The following is a 20,116-nucleotide window of genomic DNA, read 5'->3' as shown; positions in this document are numbered from 1 at the left end:
ACTTAAATTCACCTTTCACTGTTCAAATCCTGGGTCCCTTGTACTATTGGTAACTTTAAAAATAGGGGTCCAATTTTATTTCTGAACTATCTGTCACTTTATACATATTATCAGGGCCCTATTACAGTTACCTCCTTTCAGTGCACAAATTTCTCTGCTCTCTTTCACCAGTGACAAACAAACAAGAATTTACAAGGTAAAATCTGATATGGGAAGTGTCGCATTTTAACACAACTTATAAGTTCATAAAATATAGGAACAGAATTAGGCCATTCTGCCCATCAAGTCCGCTCTGCCATTCGATCATGGCTAGTATGCTCCTCATCCCCATTTTCCCGCCTTCTCTCCATATCCCTTCAACCCATTACCGATTTAAAAATCTGTCTAACTCCTCCTCAAATTTCCTCTGTCCCAGCATCCACTATACTTTGGGAAAGGGAATTCCACAGATTCCCAACCTTTGGGAGAAGTTGATTCTCCTCAGCTGTGTTTTGAATTTGCTATTTCTTATCCTAAGACTATGACCTCTCATCCTAGAATGCCCCAGAAGAGGAAGCATCTGCTCCACGTCTCAATATCTCAATTTTATCTCCCCTCATTCTTCTAAATTCCAGACAGTATCGGCCTAAACTGCCCACCTGGATTTCACTTGCTTTGTTAATTATTACTGTCCTGTGACAAGGCATGTTTAGTGTCAAGTCCAACAGCTCAGGATTCTTTTCAGCTTTATAGAAATTGAGATTTTTTTTCCCAGATTGTCCCACCAGAAACTTATTTTATTGAACTCAGGAAATTAGGTAAAAGGAGAGATTTTGGATAAAAGGAGAGATTTAAGAAAAGGAATTGGACATGAGCAGAAAAAAATGTGAAAGGCATAACAGAGAAAAGAAAGAAGACTTAAACAGTGCAAGACAGGAATGAGGAGAGAGGATGGAAAACAAACGGGGAGGAATCTTTTCCTTAGCTAAAGATCAACTGGTAACTTGCCAACATAAAATACTGCCCCACCAAACATAAGCAAAGCTAAGTTAAACACAATTAATGTCACATTGTCCTGATGTGTATTCATTTCCAAATGATTCTCCACACTGTAATGGGGAAACCAGCTTAATCCATTATTTTGTTTCACATTAACAGCCTGGGTTTCCTCTGGGTGCTCCAGTTTCCTCCCTCAGTCCAAAGACATGCAGGTTAGGTGGATTGACCATGCTGAAATTGCCCCATAGTGTCCAGGGATGTGCAGGCAGATTAGCCATGAGAAATATAGGGTTACCGGGATAGGGTAAGAGAGTGAATCTGGATGAATGCTCTTCACAGAGGCGGTGTGAATTCAATGGGCCAAATGGTTAGTTTCCACACTAAATGATTTTGTGTGTTGTCATGATGAATTACTTAACAGCTAAAAGATAAACAATTGAAACCCAATTTTTAAAAAAATCTTTTATTTTTGAAAATTGGTACATTGACCATCAAGGTACAAATGATTACCAAAATCTTTCAAAAATCAGACAACATAGTTACTTACAAAATAACTGTACAACCTAATGATACAAGCTATCTGAACCACTTAGGATAGCTTACACATCATCTTCCTCATCATCACTAATCACATACTTCTTCGCCTTTTTGCTGGTACCTTTATCATCATTCTCTGCTTTTCTCTTTCCAGCATGATCAGATTCCTAAATGAGGGAAAGGGTGGAGAGAGAGAGAGAGAGAGAGAGAGAGACGGGGTAGTAGTATGGATAGAGAAAATACATAGAATAAATATCCTTCAAGTTTATATACGCAAACAGTAACTTGATTTTGTAAAGAATTTTCTGAGTTAATGATGCACATCAGTGAATTACCTCATGAAAAGAACCAACAAACAGATCGTTTCTATAGCCAAACATGTGATCAAACAGCTTTATGGGGTGTAGGTTTGCTTGCTGAGCTGTAGGTTTGATATCACAAACCTTGCAACAAACAGCTTTATGTTTGGAGAAGACACAGAGTCCTTACAATAGAAAACATGGGTTAAGCCTGAACATTGCAGCTCCACCTGGGATCTGCCACTATTGGCTTTCCAATGTGTTAAGTTATTAGTACACGTGCTGCTTACTGCCTCGTTAGGAAATCCTGAAGACAGACATTCTTGAGAAACTCGGATGGTACCCAAGCAATTCCTGCTAGTTTCAACTGCCTTGCAAAGTGTGACAACACAAACAATGACAGCTACCAAGTAAGAGAGTTTGAATTTTTAAAAAATTATTAAATAGAGCTAAAATCTATTTCATAAAATAACTTAAAATCTCTTGAAATAGGTACTGTTTAATAGAATACATTTTTAAAAATCCAACTTCCTGAATAAATCAGGTTCAATATTTTGCATAAGTTAAAGCCATCATAACCCATTGATGCTTCTTTCAAAGTCAAAATTTACAATGTTTGCACATTGTTGGTTTATACAATTGTATGCTATGTGGTTCCCCCTCACCATCTTCCCACCTTCATGCTTCTGTTCTCCGGCTATAATGGGAGAGCATTTGCGCCAACCACTCATCCAAAACTAAAATCATAGATTATGCAAGTAGGAAACAGGTTCTCAAAGAAAATGTCAGCTCTTGGTCAATTTCCTCTCTTCCCCAACTCAAAATAGAATTGTTAACAACCAAATTTTTAAAAAAGCAATGATCACATAATATAGCAAACTACCAAGGATTCTCAAACCTCAAATTTCACTCATTTGAAAGACAGTCATAAGGTCCACCAATCCAGTCAGTAAACATTCAACAGACTATCAAAATTCAATTTTTTTCAACGAAGGGATAAACTCTCATACACATGCCTGAATTTGAAATTATATTGACAATTTTCTAGTAAGATAATACTCTGCGGCATCAATGGTCAATGTATATATTGATATATAACAATTTATAAAAGATATTCTCATAAACATTATATATCAAATTCAAAACCGGGTTTACAAATTTTCAGATAGTTTATCCATTTTGGCTTGATAGAAATTCATCTACTTACCATCCACAGAAACCTGAACAACCGAAATGTAAAAATATAACAAAAAAAACAAACGAACTGCGGATGCTGGAAATCAGAAAGGGTCACTGGACCCACAATGTTAATTCTGCTTTCTCTCCACAGATGCTGTCTGACATGCTGAGTTTTTTTCCAGCAATTTCTGTTTTTGTTTTAAAAATATGACGATTGGCCTCAAATGTTTGGTCAATATTTTTGGACAAAAATCAGTTGGTGGCACAGAGATGGGCATCATGTTTCTCACATTATTGAAAATTTCTATTTGCATTTTACATACAATTTTACAGTACAAACCTCATCACTATCAAGTTTCTTGGCTTTTAGGAGCCTCTGTGCTTTGTCATCATCTGATCCCTCATCACTGTCTGAGGAATAAATCCGAGCACGCTCCTCTGAAAGATATAAAATTATGCAAATTAAACCAGATTCTCATGACACCTTCCTCTGAATGAAACTACATTTTTTTTGCTTCAAACTCCAGTCTTCCCACATACGATTCATTGCTATTCATCTGGTTCTTTTCTCCTCCACTGGCTCCCAAATTAGTCTTTACTGTCACTGACTTCAAATTGACACTTCACTTTTTCACTTACTGAGAAACTTTTCCATTCCATGATTATCTGAAGGCAAACCCCCTGTCAAAAAAAGGTCCAGCTCTTAACCTTTTCCAAATCAACTGATAGCCTACAACCTAACCATGTCACACCTAGCTCTCTGCTTCCAGTCTGATAATTGAATATGTTCTTATTTTCTTTTCCTCTTTGTCAATTTCTGTGACCTGGTTTATTCCATTCTCCTTCACATTTCATATAGCCATACCTCTCCAAGCGCATTTCTTAGCCATGCACTCTATGAAGCTGAAGAGAAAATGAGGTCTGCAGATGCTGGTCATGACTTAAATCAATGATGATCTTACTTGCATCTGATACGACACAGAGGTGAACCCTTCTGTTAATTAAACCAAACACCCAGAAAAGCTCGCTTTACCACATAATCTGTTAAAATATGAGTTACAGAAAATTCCCAAATTCGACTGGCTTAAAGAAAATAATATCAATGTTTTTTAACTCTAAAAGTGAACATTAAAAAACAATTATTCAAAACTCTAAGCCCCCCTTTCTCATATCTGCTTATTACCTGCCTCCAATTCTATAACAATATGCTGTTCCAATAAGACATTTATTAAAATTACATCAACTTAATTTTAAAACCACACAACAGCTGTCTTCTTCTGGGACTTTACTTGTCCAGCTGTTGAATTCCCTGGTCGTCTTCTTTCTTTTTACTGCGAGTATGTTTCATATGAAAAGGTCCCTTTGATAGACAGTGTTTCCTAATTTCTTGGGTCTCTCTCGATGGCAGTGCTCTCTCTGCAATTTTCAAAATACCTGCATTTTTAAACTCTCAACATCGGATCGTCTCATTGGTTCGATGTTGGTAAAACAATAAATTCAAACTCGATTGAGTTTTTGTATCCTGGAGCATAATTTAAACTGATTGGTTAAATTTGAATTGCTGTCAAAACAACAACAAAACCTCAGGTATCCATTTCATAGCCAAATGTTACATATTTTCAATTTTCCAGTACACTCTGCGACTGCCATCTAGTCATATACACAGAGGCTTGTAAGCTCTCAGTTCAGAACAGCATTCACTCTCAAAGGTACAGTACATGCCTTCAACTTCATAACATCCGACAACATTTTAAAGACAAATTTGCAGGTTTGCTGTGCAGATCTAAGGCAACCTTACAATTAATGAAATGTGTATATGTGAACTGAATATGAATGTGATCTGATCTGATATATTTAATATGCTCCCATTAATAATACATTTAGTTACTGACATGGTAATATTGCACTGCTGATTATTAGTAGACTAAGGTTAAGTTGTGTACAAAGAAATTAAACATGAATGCATGAAATGCTCACATCCTGATACAACATAATTTCAGCACACAAGTTTCTTAGAACTTGTATTTTGAAGTATCGATAAAAATGATTACTTTTATCATGTTCTTGCAACATTTAGTCTTCTATCGTAAGACATTATTACACAAGTATAAGCAGAATTATTGGCAAGGAATGGATTAGTTTTCAATTAAAACATTATTATCATGCAAATTATGAGGAAGATGGTGTGTACAATGTTTGCTATATTTGCTTAATGATGTGATAGGAGATTTGAACTGTTTTCATGGTCATGCCTCATTACAATAACACTGTGAGTCACTACAGCACTGACAGACAGCCACTAGCTGCAAGTGGGAAGGTTTTTTTTGGGTGGGAGGTGCTGGATGACCATTCATGCTTCCTCCTGGCTTCATAAAATTAGTGAGGAGAAAGTGAGGTCTGCAGATGCTGGAGATCAGAGCTGAAAATGTGTTGCTGGAACAGCGCAGCAGGTCAGGCAGCATCCAGAGAACAGGAGAATCGACGTTTCGGGCATAAGCCCTTCTTCAGGAATGAGGAAAGTTTGTCCAGCAGGCTAAGATAAAAGGTAGGGAGGAGGGACTTGGGGGAGGGGCGTCGGAAATGTGATAGGTGGAAAGAGGTCAAGGTGAGGGTGATAGGTCAGATTGGGGTGGGGGTGGAGAGGTCAGGAAGAAAATTGTAGGTTAGGAAGGCGGTGCTGAATTCGATGGATTTGACTGAGACAAGGTGGGGGGAGGGGAAATGAGGAAACTGGTGAAATCCGAGTTCATCCCTTGTGGTTGGAGGTTTCCTAGGCGGAAGATGAGGCGCTCTTCCTCCAACCGTCGTGTTGTTGTGGTCTGGCGATGGAGGAGTCCAAAGACCTGCATATCCTAGGTGGAGTGGGAGGGGGAGTTGAAGTGTTGAGCCACAGGGTGGTTGGGTTGGTTGGTCCGGGTGTCCCAGAGGTGTTCTCTGAAACGCTCCGCAAGTAGCCGGCCTGTCTCCCCAATATAGAGGAGGCCACATCGGGTGCAGAGGATGCAATAGATGATGTGTGTGGAGTTGCAGGTGAATCTGTGGCGGATATGGAAGTTTCCTTTGGGGCCTTGGAGGGAGGTGAGGGGGGAGGTGTGAGCGCAAGTCTTGCACCTCCTGCGGTTGCAGGGGAAGGTGCCGGGAGTGGAGGTTGGGTTGGTGGGGGGTGTGGATCTGACGAGGGAGTCAAGTAGGGAGTGGTCTTTACGGAGGGAGTGATAGGGGAGGGGAGGGAAATATATCCTTGGTGGAGGGGTCCGTTTGGCGGTGGCGGAAATGACGGCGGATGATGCGCTGTACATGGAGATTGGTGGGGTGGTAGGTGAGGACCAGTGGGGTTCTGTCCTGGTGGCGGTTGGAGGGGCGGGGCTCAAGGGCGGAGGAGCGGGAAGTGGAAGAGATGCGGTGGAGGGCATCGTCGACCACGTCGGGGGGGAAATTGCGGTCCTTGAAGAAGGAGGCCATCTGGGTTGTACATTTATGGAACTGGTCCTCCTGGGAGCAGATGCGGCGGAGTTGAAGGAATTGGGAGAACGGGATGGTGTTTTCCAATCCTCCCACTTCCTCCAAACGAAAGGAGTAGCCATGGGCACCCGCATGCACCCCAGCTATGCCTGCCTCTTCGTAGGATATGTGGAACAGTCCATCTTCCGCAACTACACTGGCCCCACCCCCCACCTTTTCCTCTGCTACATCGATGACTGTATCGGCGCCGCCTCGTGCTCCCACGAGGAGGTTGAACAGTTCATCCACTTCACCAACACCTTCCACCCCGAGCTCAAATTCACCTGGACAGTCTCAGATTCCTCCCCCCCCTTCCTCGACCTTTCTATTTCTATCTCAGGCGACCGAATCAACATGGACATCTACTACAAACCGACCGACTCCCACAACTACCTGGACTACACCTCCTCCCACCCTGCCCCCTGTAAAAACGCCATCCCATTCTCCCAATTCCTTCGACTCCGCCGCATCTGCTCCCAGGAGGACCAGTTGGGCTTATGCCCGAAACGTCGATTCTCCTGTTCCCTGGATGCTGCCTGACCTGCTGCGCTGTTCCAGCAATACATTTTCAGCTTCATAAAATTAGTGGCAGGAAATATTTTTATTTCATTACTTTTCTGCCCAGTCTGCAGCAATCCCTTTAAAAACTACTGGCTTCACCAATCAATAATCTGTTTCATTGGGTCATAAGCACTCAAGATAGTGGAAAAGCAAAATCGCACCAGGGAACTAGATAGGGCATTGGAATTCAACTGTGGCTTGTCTTAAAATCACACACAGAGCCGGGGGGGGGGGGGGGGGGAAAGGGGGCAGAAGAAGTTAGTAATTGCTGCATTGTAATTTTCAGCCTGTTGCCACAAGCTCATTTGAAAATTTCAATGCAAACCTTTCAGAAATATCAGAATTGTTACATTCAGCTTTTCAGCAGTAGAATATCAATTGTCAATGTCAAATCACTAAAATGACTTAATTTAGTTATATATCCTTGTCTGCTATTTTTATCAAAATGACACTAACACCAAAACAAGAAAGCATCTCAGTAAGCTAAGCATGGAAAGTGGGAGTAGGAATCCTGCTTTTAAAATGGCTGAACATTTCCTTTCATCCCACAATTGCTGACGAGAATGAAACTAAATTAGCCACGCGCTCCTGCAATTTCTTTCTGCTGTTTCATTTGAAACAATTTTTTTTTTACACCTTTACACATTTATTAACTTTAGCGGTGAAAGTAATACATGGTATTTAAAAATAATCTAGATTTATTTCACATTTGTAATTGGGGGTTCAAGACTCATAAACTAAGATAGGATTTGCATCATCTACAATTCTACTTGGACACACTAACTATTCATACAAGCTGGTGTAATACTTCAAGTAAAAAAATTAAAATAACATTCACAAAATTACTGTTTTTTGCAGTAGAAAAGAATCACAGTGGTGATATGAAAGGAAATTTCGTAACTGAACGATGCTTTATTGTTCTGTGAGAACAAACTGATCTGTACACAAAGATCTCGATCATGTTCCTTACCTCTAACCCCTCCCTTGTATTTGTTCTTGATGGCTGCAAGGCTGATGGTCTCATCACCTTCTTCCTCCTCATCGTACCGATCAGGTTCCAGGTAAGAGGAGCTAAGGCCTCTCTGACTCTGCTTTTCTCTCATTCTGCGCTGCTGAGACTCTCTTCGAATAGAAGCTTTTAGACGCTCCTCCTCTTTCTGTCAAAATCAAAATACGCTTTTACATTTCTACCTCACTTCAAAGTGATTCTGAGTAGTCACGAATGCACACGCAGAAATTTACTCCATTGATAACTAACTATTGTTCCATATATGTAAATGCTTTTAAGACAATGTACCTCCATTTCAATACTTTCCAATAGTTCTCACTAAGATTCATCTACCTTTATCATTTCAGAACGCTGGGATTCCGGATCTCTACCAGCCATGGGAAGGATTCGAATCTTTTGTGTTTTTGAACACCTGTCTGCAAGAGACAGGGTCATCTTCCTGTGAGTTGCACTGTCCGTAGAGTGAGGCCTGTGATACATTCAGATAAAGATGACTTAGTCCTAACATCTTTTGTAAAAAGGCCATATTTATCATAAAAACTATTCCATTTATTTTTTAAGTCTTCAGTATAAATATGCCATGCAGCATGATGCAAACTCAGTGAGCTACTGATTTTAGATGAGATAGAATTAGGGCATCACAGTTGGCTTCAGAGAGAGAAAAATAACCATTTACTCTAATAATCCACTGGCTATCATCTGTAAAGTGCATTTAATTTGGAACATAGGACAGGTTCTTTTGTTCACCTGTCTGTACCAACCATGACATCATTCTAAGTAATCCAATTTTCCTGCATATGGGCCATATTCCTCTATTCCCTGGCTATTCACATATCTGTCTAAATTTGTTCATGTGTCTTTCGAAATGCTTCTTAAATGTTGCCATCCTGTCTCCTTCTACCATTTCCCCTGGCAGCATATTCCAGGCACCTACTACCCTCTGTGTACAAAATCTGCCTTGCACATCTCTTTTTAACTTTCCCCCTCTCACATTAAACCTACACCCCCTAGTATTTGACATTTCCACTCTGGGAAAAAAAGACTGATTATTCACCCTATTTTCAGGTGAGAAAAGGATCAGCTGGGATCCAATGTTCAGTCAAAGAGCCTGCCAATACCAGTTAAAGGTCACATACCAGAAGAGGGCACTTGAGCACGCACAGAAGACCTTCAGCAACTTCCTCTGCACTTCAAACCTGGCTCATGACTAAGGTCGCAACTTTTGTGATACTACAGAAATATTATTTTTGATAAACAAAAACGTTGACTCAATTTCTTTAATAGGCCCCATGAAGGAAACATTTGCTTTCTTGAATTTGCACAGTTTACCATAAAAAGTAACACTGGCATTGAATCAGCTTAGATTTGAGAACTAGAACTGACAGTGTTTCAGGCCATTTCCATAAAGCCTTTCATAAGCTTCCACTGCAAGAGTAGCCTTTTTTCAAAAATAGGTTTATAGTCACAAATATTACTACCAAACATAAGCATCCTTTTGAGAAGGGCCTGGTGTGTTACACATGTTTTCACTACGGTTTATTAAACATCAGACCTGTATTTTCAATTCCTGAGGGTTCAACGTACCTGAAAGTAAGTTTGGTTTTGAAGACTGCCTGACCTTGCAAACCAGTTCCCTGTCGAATAAATAGATGGTTATGATCCCCTTGAAGTGGAGCTTTGTAGACATCAAAAACTTCATTTCCAAGATGCAAGGACATACTACAATAATAAAAGAAACTATCATTATTTGCATGTCAACTGCAAAAACATGTTGACTTCTGTGTCTTTAAATGAAATTCAGAAACTCACAGGTCATTGAACTTCATCACAAGAATTCTTTAAGGAGTCAGTTATGAGTTCAAAAATTTTATTCAGGCAATTGAGGCAGACTACATATTTACACTATGTCGTGGTTCCTAATAACCTTGAACCAACTTGTTTTAAGAACTTGCCTATATCAGATATCTATGTAATTCAAGCTCAACAAAACAATAACAAAAATCTTGCCGGTGTTTCAAAATACAGTTGTTTCTATGCCACCTTTCAGTTAGGTTCCAGAACACTGCACATCATTACATGATCAAATAATGAGAACGAAATCCATCAATACTACTCTGTAATAAACATGAGAACTCAGTGTGGCAAAGTGGCTGAATGAGCTGAATTCCATTTAACATAGCTGCCTGCTCACTGATCAAAGTACATTCTCCAGCAAAGGAATTAGAATTGGGAATTCCTACTCATCCCCAACTCTTCTTCAGACTCCCCCAAAACCCCAATGTACAGTACAACATTTCAGTGAATCAACTGGCTGAACCACAAGATACACTTAACCATAACCCAAGGAATGCACAGGGTGGTAAATTATGGAACTCCCTCCCACAACAGACAATGTCAGCTCAATTGGTAGTTTGAAATTGGAGATTAATAAATATTTGTACAATAAGCACAAAAAATGGGAAGATCGTTGAAGCTAGAGATTCAGATGTACCATGGTCTCTTTAATGGTGAAGCAGGTCTACTCTTGTTCACATATTCCTAACTGAATTTATTATTACGATATTCAGACAGCAACGCTGCTCTTGTGTCAAAATTCTTAAGTGGGAAGAATACACTCACAAAGCAGTTCTGTTAGGACCCCAAAATAAGCTCATGGTAACTGAAAAGTAATTAAATTTGCATGATAATATTACTGCTTCAAGATAATCTTAAAAATTGCTTGGTACTTTGTCAAATTTAGTAATGGATTTATGTTTAATAGTTATGAAAGGCAGTTTCAGAAACAACACATAAAGCCAAATCCTTAAATATAAATGAATATAAAAAGCCCTAGTGATCACCTTGAACACAACTTAGTTTGTATGACTGGAATAGTCTTTTCTTTTCAATGCCTGTTTGTTAACTTTACAACACGTACTAACTGATGAGCAGAGTTCTGTACATGCTTTTAGGTTCTTATGTTGACCCCACATGATTTCAGAGCTCTGAAAATAAGCAGTATAAACTGGGGCTCTCAAAAGTAAACACATATATCTGGTGGGTGTGCCCCATCAGGTTCACATTTTCTGTAAGTGCATTCTTTTTTAAGAGGCTCCATAACATGTCCCTACTGATGGTAGACACAATGTCAACAGCAGACATTCAAAATACTTGTCTCTTTGTCACCCATTCTTTACCACAAATGCATTATTGTATACATACATGAACGCCCACATTTATATTTACTTTTAAAGTAGCACTCCTTCTACATTGCTAGGATCATGACCATCAATGCTGGTGATTTCTCATGGATATGCAACAAATTGTTAGCAAACTTAAATCAAGGTCCTCATGACAAATCAGAATATATTAAAATGTAAAATGCATTAGAAAATTGTCTTTCAGCTTCTATAACCTTGGTCATTCACATTTTATTTATAACAAATATTACCAACCTTCCATCTGACCATTTTACTATTCGAGCATTACTTTCGCGAGTTTCATTTCCGTCTTCATCTTTGCGTACTCGCCAGCGAATTGTGTTTTCAACCTAAGACCAGAGAGTAAAAGTTCACTTTGAAGATGTCAATGTCCATGGTACTATCTTATTGAGAAAGTATAATAACAACTTCTGCCATCGTTCGAAACAAAGGACATGCAACAAGATCTTAGTTCTCAGCTGAGTTTAATAGTCATCCTATGGAGTAGATACTACCTTTAATTTAAGCCTGGTTCTTCCTTCTTCATCCAACATTTCCTCATCTTCAAATTCATCTTCATAGTACTGGGGATCGAATGGTCTAAAACAGAAACCCATACAAAAAGTTTGTAATTTGAAAACTGACTACAAGTGGCCATGACTACTATAGTATTTTCTCAAACAAGATTGCTATGAATACTCCTGGTGTATTCTATACAAATTTAGAAAGGATGTCACAAACCTACCAAGCTAGTCTGCCTAGCCCAGGTAATGATGTAGAATACACCAGAAGCTAATGATTTCAGCTAACAGTTGGACACACAGCAAACCAAAATATAAATAATTTAACAGCTAGTCAACAAGTTGAGAACTAAGTTTTAACATTTATCACAAAAGCAGTTTTGTGGTATATATAATTTTTTTTAAAAAATGACCAAAGTATACCTGCCATTAATCAATGTAATTTAACAAAGGAAATGTTTGATCGCATACTTTACTTGTCTCACCAGCTATACCTGTACCTTGATAAGAGAATTAATTCATTAGTTGAAGTGAAGGTGCCCATAGGTATCAGCAATCATAATATGAGTGAATTTTATCTTCAGTCTGTGACAGAGAAAAGTGGGTCCAAAACTAGTACTTTAAGGGTCTGGATTACGCACTTAAGTCTCTAGAGTGGGAGTTTATTCTCCTGATTCAACGGCCAAATCAGCAGAATGCAAGCTAGAGGGAGTAGGACCACACTTTGTACTTTTCTGGCACTGCTTTACATAAGGATGATGGTCAGAGACTCAAATTGGATGATAAGAAAGAAAGGATTCAAATCTAAATGACACAAAGAAAGCTAGCAATGAGTGAAAATTATAAAAAGCTAATTGTGATTAACTGAATGGGCAATGGGTTTTAATGTGGGCAAAAGTGAGATCATCCATTTACAGAGTACTTTCTAAATGCTGAAGATGAGGAGTACTGAAGGACCAAAAAGCTTTGGAAGGTGTACACAAAATTAAAATGTAACAACATAATGATACTAAAATAACCACGGAGGTAAAAGTTATGCTACTGCTATATGAATCCATGGTGAAACCACAGCTGGTGAATGAAGAGCAGTTCTGGGCACCTCAACTGAAAAAGGTATCTTGGCCTAGAATGAAATGCAGCACAGTTTCTTTTTACGGCATTAACCTGATTTACAAGGAGAGACTATAAAAATTAGAGTTTATTACCTGAAAGTAAGGAGATTAAAAGGTGATCTGGTCAAAGTTTTCAAGTTATTAAGGGCAGCAGAGTGGCACATAGAGAAAATGTATTCTTATGTTGGGGAGGGTGTCTGGGACTAGATAGTATAGCTATTAAAAATACCTTTCAGGAGATAAACTAAAAAACACTTATACATATAAAAGAGTAGTACAAGATTGAAATGCACTTCTGCAAAAGGAAACTGGTGCTAGATCAACAGTTTATTTCAAATCTAAGATTAGGTTAGTTGTACATTACCAACGTATTAAGGGATATGGGGCAAATCTGACAGAAGAAGATAGGCCTGAAGATTGGCCATGATCTCAATGATTGGCACAAGAGGGACTTGAGGGGCTAACTGGACAAACCCTGCTCTTATGGACCATGTTATAGCATGGTCTCTCTGACAGTTTTGCTTGCCAATCAAGCCTGGAGCCAAACCAAAAGAACAGCTGGAAGACTGATCCAAATCATCAAATGACAGAATAAATAAAGTGAAGATATTCACTTAAAAGGAGGCAACTAAGACACAAGTCCTTCTTTACACAACATGTCGAATAGATTTCTGAATAGACTAGTGGGGGAAGCAAGTTCCTGAACAATGCATTTATGGATGTGCTGAGAGGGGGCAAACAGTTCTTTGTATCTCTGCTGTGAATTAATCAATGTGGCCTGTACAATCATACTAATATTCAAGATGTCGTCAACATATGGGTCTGAAGTACCTGGGCTCCACACTAAGAAAGTTAGGCAGTTTAACAAAATACAGGTCATTTCCTAAATCGGTGTTCACTTTTGGAATCTCTACTTCTATCCGAGTTTCTGGGATTGGTTCTTCTTCTTGATGTTCCTGATCCATGCCATACTCATCCTAAAGTAAAAAGTAAATCATTAAGCGGTAAAAGTAGAAGCAAACAAAATATCGATCAGACCCTTGGTTTAGTAGTTATACTGTTTGCCCCACGTCAGATGAATGCAGGACTTAAACTCCATTTCATAAGGTCCAAGAAAGGGGAGGCCAGAAATTCTGGGCAGACGTTCAGCCAAATATTCTTATCGGTGACATGTGAGTGGCCCAACCCCTTATCATACTGCTTCTGGAACTCCATAAATATCTGATGCTGTAAGGGACAGGCTTATCCTATTGTCTGGCATGAAAGTAGTTATGGCTATTGAAGGAGTGTTTATCCCACAGCCTCATGAAGTGTTAATAAAGGTAGAGTAGCACAGTGGTTACATTACTGGACTAGTAATCCATAAATGTGGGCTAACGATCCAAAGGAATGAATTCATTTTGTTCCAAGCAATTTAAATTTAATTATTTGTTGTTTACGTTCTGGAAAATAAAATGTAGTATCAGAAACTGTGGCCATGAAGCACTCAGAGTTCACTGATATCCTTTTGGGAAGGAAATCTATTAATTCCTGTATAAATAATCTGGCCTACCAATATCTTGCTTACTTTCCTTTCTATGCAATCCAACCAGTTCTCCTTCAATGCAGTTATGCATTTCATTTTAAAGTTACAGAAGGTTTTAATCAAAGTAGACACAGAATGTTTCCACTTGTGGAGAATGGCGAAACCAGAGACCATAATTCTAAGATAGTCACCAAAAAAATCAATTTGGAAATTCAGATTCTTTACTCTGGAATGCAGGCAATGTGAAACTTACTACAACAGACAGTAGCTGAGATGAACAGTGTTGATGCATTTGAGGAAAAGCAAGATATGTTTACATAGGAGAAGGCAATACGGAGCAATATGATAGATTTAAATGAGGGAGGTGTGAGGAAATTTGAATAGAGCACCGTATTGTGCATGTATTGATTAGACTAAATAAATAGCTTACTTCTGTGTTGTATATTCTGCATGATTCGATACATGATTTCAATGTTGCTTAGCCTAACTTTAAAACTCAAAATCTGAAAACCATTTAAATTAAATTTGAGGAAATTCAACTTAAAGTTCTCTAGTTTCTGCATCAGTGGCTGTGATGGAAAACCCGACTTACTGGAAACGTTTAACAAACACTTACAATTGGTTGGCCTGGAGTGGGAGGCTTTTCACCTTCGCTGTCAGACGAAATATCATCTGCACCTCCAAAGAGATCATCCCCTTCTATTTTATCTGCAGTACAGTTGAATATTTATGAAAATATTGCACAATGGTTTTTAGCTTATAACACCAACATAAAAGTATTATTTAGTTCTTAAAGTATCGACCATTTGTGAACATTTTCTTTAAAACAGAACGATACCTTTGTCTTTTACATCACTGTCAGAATCAGAATCTGAAGCAATTGCTTTCCTTGACTTTTGTCTAATGACATCATCTTCACTGTCACTGCCTCTTGCAGAAACTGAAATGGGAATTGAGAACAATATAAAAAAGCAAGCATTTGATTTAGAAACTTATTGATATTGATTCTCACCTTCCTTATACTGTCATGGAAGTTCAATGTAGAAGCAATAACAAGAGCAGGACCACTCACTATCAAATTCACAGAGCGATTCTTCCAAAACGTGAGATTGCACATATTAAAACTATGAACAGTTTTGAAAAAAAAATTGATTAATGTATCTAGTGTTCCATTTGGAATGAAAGATACAGAATTTTTCCATTAGGTGCATTCTAATAAACTGAGATTATCTCAATTTTAAAAAATTCTTTCATGTGATGCAATCATCACTGGCTGGGTCACCATTTACTGCCATTCCCTAACTGACCTTGAGGAGGTAGTGCTATAGGTACATTCACAGTGCTGCTAAGAAGGGAGTTTCAGAATTTTGACTCAGCAACAGTGGCGGGTGATACAGTTCCAAGTCAGGATGCTGTATGGCTTGGCAACAGAGGTAACTGTGATATTTCACTTCCAATGTTTGAGCTGATGCTGGATGGTCCATTCAGTTTTGCTCCTTTTGCACTCTCATGGTTTGATGTGATTGATTAGTATGCCAGGTTAATTCAGGGGCCATTTATGTGTCAACCACATACTATCAATCTGGTGTCACATGTCACTCTGACCAGGTACAGACAGCAGATTTCCTTCCCCAAAGGACATTAACAAACCAGATAGACTTTTTGTTTGTGACAACTGACAATGGTTCATGGTCACTGTTACTGAGTCTGGCTTTTCATTAACTAATTGAATTTTAGAACACAGCCACCACGGATGATTAGAACCTGTGCCCAAAAACTTTAAACTTGTTCATTCAGGGTAATTACCACCACACCACTGCCTCCCTTTAAATACAAGTACTGGCTCTTGGACTTCCACATGCAGGTTCGCTATTTTATTTATCCTCAGGAATCTCTGATGGATGCATTTAGAATGACAAGTCAAATGGCACTATCACGATACAACATTCTCTTAAAAAGACAGACAGAAAGAAATTTAAACTCAATGTTTCTGAGATCACACAATTACAAATGGGAGTAATTAAGTAATATGCTTGGTTTTGGCTAAAACCTAGGAAGTCTCAAATCTTCTTTTGCAAAAGTGGAACATCACCTGAAGCCACAGATGGAAAGTGGAAAGCAGCATACAACAAAACCGTTGCTTCTGTTGACTGTCAATATGCCGAACAAACATGACTCAAAGTTCTTTCTGAAAAGTCAGGTTAAGTTGGACGGTACCGATGGTTCAACAAACCTGCCCAATGGATACCTGAGTGACCTAGGCCTGAAGTACATCAAGTTCATTCCTGATTTACACCAACTAATTTACCTGATTTATGCTCCTGCTCATCATCTGAAAGGTGCTGTTCCTCATCTGAATGATGCGATTTTTCCTCTTCATCTGATTGGTCACTTCTGGACTCTCTCTCCCATTTCTCATTCTCAGAATGCACTTCCTTTCCAGACAGCTCAGCATCCGATTGGTTACTGGCAGCATCGGAGTGGGAATGATTACTGGCAACATCAGATCGGGAATGGGCGCTGCCAGCATCTGAGTGAACGACGCCTGCTTCCGACTGGGATCGTACACTGCCGCCATCAGATTGCATGCTACCAGCATCCGAATGGACACTGCCAGCGTCAGAACAGGAACTACCAGCATCTGAGTGTGCACTTGCAGCGTCAGAGTGCACACTGCCAGCATCAGATTGTGCACTGCCATCATCAGAACCCACACTGCCTGCATCAGAATGCATGCTGCCCGCATCAGAACGATTGTCGTCATCATCATTGTCAAACTGTTGTTCTTCAGAGCCACTTTGTTGTTCTGTCTCTGAATGCTGAACATCATCTTGATCAGAGTGCCCAGAAACGATGGACTGGTTATCAGATCTGTCATCGCTCCCACTGTGCCTTGACTGCTCTTCATCTTCACTGTCCTCGCCAAATAACTCTTTATTGCTAGGCTTTGCATTCTCTCTCCCATCTTCATCTTCATTCCCATCATCCCTTTCGCTCTCACTTCCTGAAGGATTGCTTTCTGATGCTGCTTGTTCCACCTCTGACTCAGAGCCTGATGCAGATCCAGAGTCAAAATCTGTGGAACAAACAAATCAATGTGATGAATCTAGTTTAGTGTCCATCCTTGTTCCATACTCACATTAAAGAAATTGTGACATTAATATGTTAGTATTTCAATAAAACTGCATGTAAAACTATGAAGCAGCAGAACAAATGGGCAGGCTATCTGGGTCTTGTCATTGTTTTCATATGTTCTTAAAACCTGGAAGCATAAATCACAAACAATACAGCCTCAACACATCTGGAGAAGCACCATACAAGAATGACAAGCATTTCCATCATTGTACAAGCCAAAAATTTCACAAAACACACAAAGTCCTTCCACATCCTCAACATAAAGAAACTGTGCCCCCACTGTGTAAATACTTTAGATTAAAATAGATAGGCTGAATTATTTTCAACACTACCCCTTCCCCACAGGTAACTTGTTAGTAGGTACAACAAAACTAAATCCTTTACATCCATTCATTTATCCTCAACTGGCAATGGGAAAATGTTCAGAAGAGTTGGACCACACCATAATATTAAAAGACTAAAATAGAGACATCAACTGATTAACACTATAACAATGAAGAATGTTAAAACAAGATGAGAAAGTCTCTCCAAAAAGGCTGCTGGCATAAAAGCCACAGTGTCAGCAGACTCCTAGGAAAAAAACCCATTTACCCCGGCCTCCTGGCTCAGAGGTAAACACACTACTGCTATGCTACTCTACCATTCTATTAGCCTTAAAAAAATCAACCTTATAGTTGAATTCAAGCACAAGATATTACTGGAAAATATCAGTGAACTGATTGGATTTTATCAATACAGCAGCATTTATGGCAGGTTTGCCTGCTACTAGCTTGAAAACAATCAAATTAGTTGAATTCAGTTTTGGAATGATAGTAAGATTTGAAAACATGGTCTCTAGGAAGTTGAAAAGTGTGGCGCTGGAAAAGCACAGCAAGTCAGGCAGCATCCAAGGAGCAGAAGAGTCAAAATTTCAAGCATAAGCCCTTCATGATGTCCTCACGTTCTCTCTAGATAGTCAACCCATTACTACAATTAGTTGGCAGCTGTGCCCATGTCACCTTTTAATTCTCACTCAGTTCTTCTGCTCTCAATTTAACAGGAAAATTGGATATTTTTAATTGGATGGGTGGGGGGGGGGATGGCTTTTCGCACTTCACCATAAAAATATTACAAAGTCTAGGAACGCGCAGTCCAAATCTGTATGTTAGCCCACATTTAATGAATAGCTTGCAGAATAGAAGAGACTATCCTTTTGTAAAATGTATGATGAACACAGAGCTACTTTTGTTACAGATCTTTAACACAAATCAAGAGGTGGCATGGTGGCTCAGTGGTCAGCACTGCTGCCTCACAGCACCAGGGACCCGGGTTCAATTCCAGCCTCAGGGTGACTATCTGTCTGCGTGGAGTTTGCACATTCTCCCCGTGTCTATGTGAGTTTCCTCCGGGTGCTGTGGTTTCCTCTGAGTCCAAAGATGCGCTGATTAGGCGAACAGGCCATGGGACATGCAGAGTTACAGGGGTAGAGGGGAGTAGAGTGTGGGGGGGTAGAGGGGAGTAGAGAGTGGGGGGGGGGGCGTAGAGTGTGTTGTGGGGGTAGAGTGAGGGGGGGTCAGGGTGGTGTGGACTCGATGGGCTGAATGACCTGTATCCACATTGCAGGGATTCTATAGATACATTGTGTGTAAGCCTTACAGCTGATGGCCGGCCCTGCTGCCTGCAAACCCCATCCAGATGGGAATAAGATGTGTCCAGTGGAAATGGGCAGCAGCTGGACCACGGGTTAATGATAAAACTCCAACTTTCGTCGCTCTTTTTGATTCTGTTGACAACTGAGATCGGATCAGATTGAGTCACTTCAGCGAGAGGGAGATTCTGGGCGAATGGTCCCAGGTTCCTGCGGAGATTCAGATCCAAACAGGGCCCCAATCAGCAAAGAGACAACAAACTGGTGTCCACACGTCTCCATCAGGAACCTGAGAGCATCACCAGGGGAATATAAACCTCTTCAGTTCGGAGCTGGTTACACACCCCGCTCTTCAGACACATTCCCCCGGGTTGCTGTTACCTTTCTGATCGGCCTCACTCTCCGCATCACTCCCAAACAGATCCGACATATCCGCCATCTTGCCCAGTCGCAAAGACAGCGGCTGTCACAAATGGCGGCATCACTTTACGACATCCGTCGCGCGGCAACGCGTGAGTTAGCCAACCTGTGCGCAGGAAGGAGAAGTGGTTCGGGAAACCTCCCAGCCGCCGGATGGCGCTGCCGGCAGAGTTCCCCTCCCAGCCGCCAGGGGCACTGCAGGGAGTTTCTCCTCCCAGCCGCCGGGCGGCGTTGCGGGCAGATTTCCTTCCCAGCCACCGGGACGTGGGGGGCTGGAGGCAGATTCTCCTCCCACCCGCCGTGGGGCGCTGCAGGCAGATTTCCCCTCCCAGTCATAGGGGACATTGAGGGCACTGCAGGGGCGAAGGAGGCTAATTCCCCTCCCAGCCATAGGTGGCTCTTCAGGCAGATTCTCCTCCCACCTACAAGGGACACTATAAACAGATACCGCTCCCATCCACTGGGAAATGCTGCAGGCAGATTCTCCTCCCAGCCACAAGGGACACTGCAGACAGATACTGCACTGCAGGCAG

General features: G+C 40.3%; 1 protein-coding gene across 1 annotated transcript; it reads right to left on the bottom strand.

The window, feature by feature from the left end:
* Positions 1-1,425: 1,425 nt before the first annotated feature.
* Positions 1,426-19,693, bottom strand: leo1 (LEO1 homolog, Paf1/RNA polymerase II complex component). The gene is made up of 12 exons (XM_043677386.2): positions 19,545-19,693; positions 16,710-17,477; positions 15,240-15,341; positions 15,018-15,109; positions 13,708-13,853; positions 11,759-11,843; positions 11,499-11,593; positions 9,649-9,783; positions 8,398-8,533; positions 8,026-8,212; positions 3,334-3,431; positions 1,426-1,682 (listed from the first exon to the last, which is right to left on the bottom strand). Exons 1-12 carry the CDS (start codon positions 19,600-19,602, stop codon positions 1,578-1,580), a joined length of 2,007 nt encoding a protein of 668 aa, XP_043533321.1. The 5' UTR covers positions 19,603-19,693; the 3' UTR covers positions 1,426-1,577.
* Positions 19,694-20,116: the final 423 nt, after the last annotated feature.

This window comes from Chiloscyllium plagiosum, unplaced genomic scaffold, assembly GCF_037043375.1.
Source record: "Chiloscyllium plagiosum isolate Xiang-an unplaced genomic scaffold, Cpla_swu_hap1 HiC_scaffold_39, whole genome shotgun sequence".
In the NCBI taxonomy this organism is placed as follows: Eukaryota; Metazoa; Chordata; class Chondrichthyes; order Orectolobiformes; family Hemiscylliidae; genus Chiloscyllium; species Chiloscyllium plagiosum.
The sequence above is the reverse complement of the archived record's forward strand: the minus strand, read 5'-3'. Positions and strand labels throughout refer to the sequence as shown.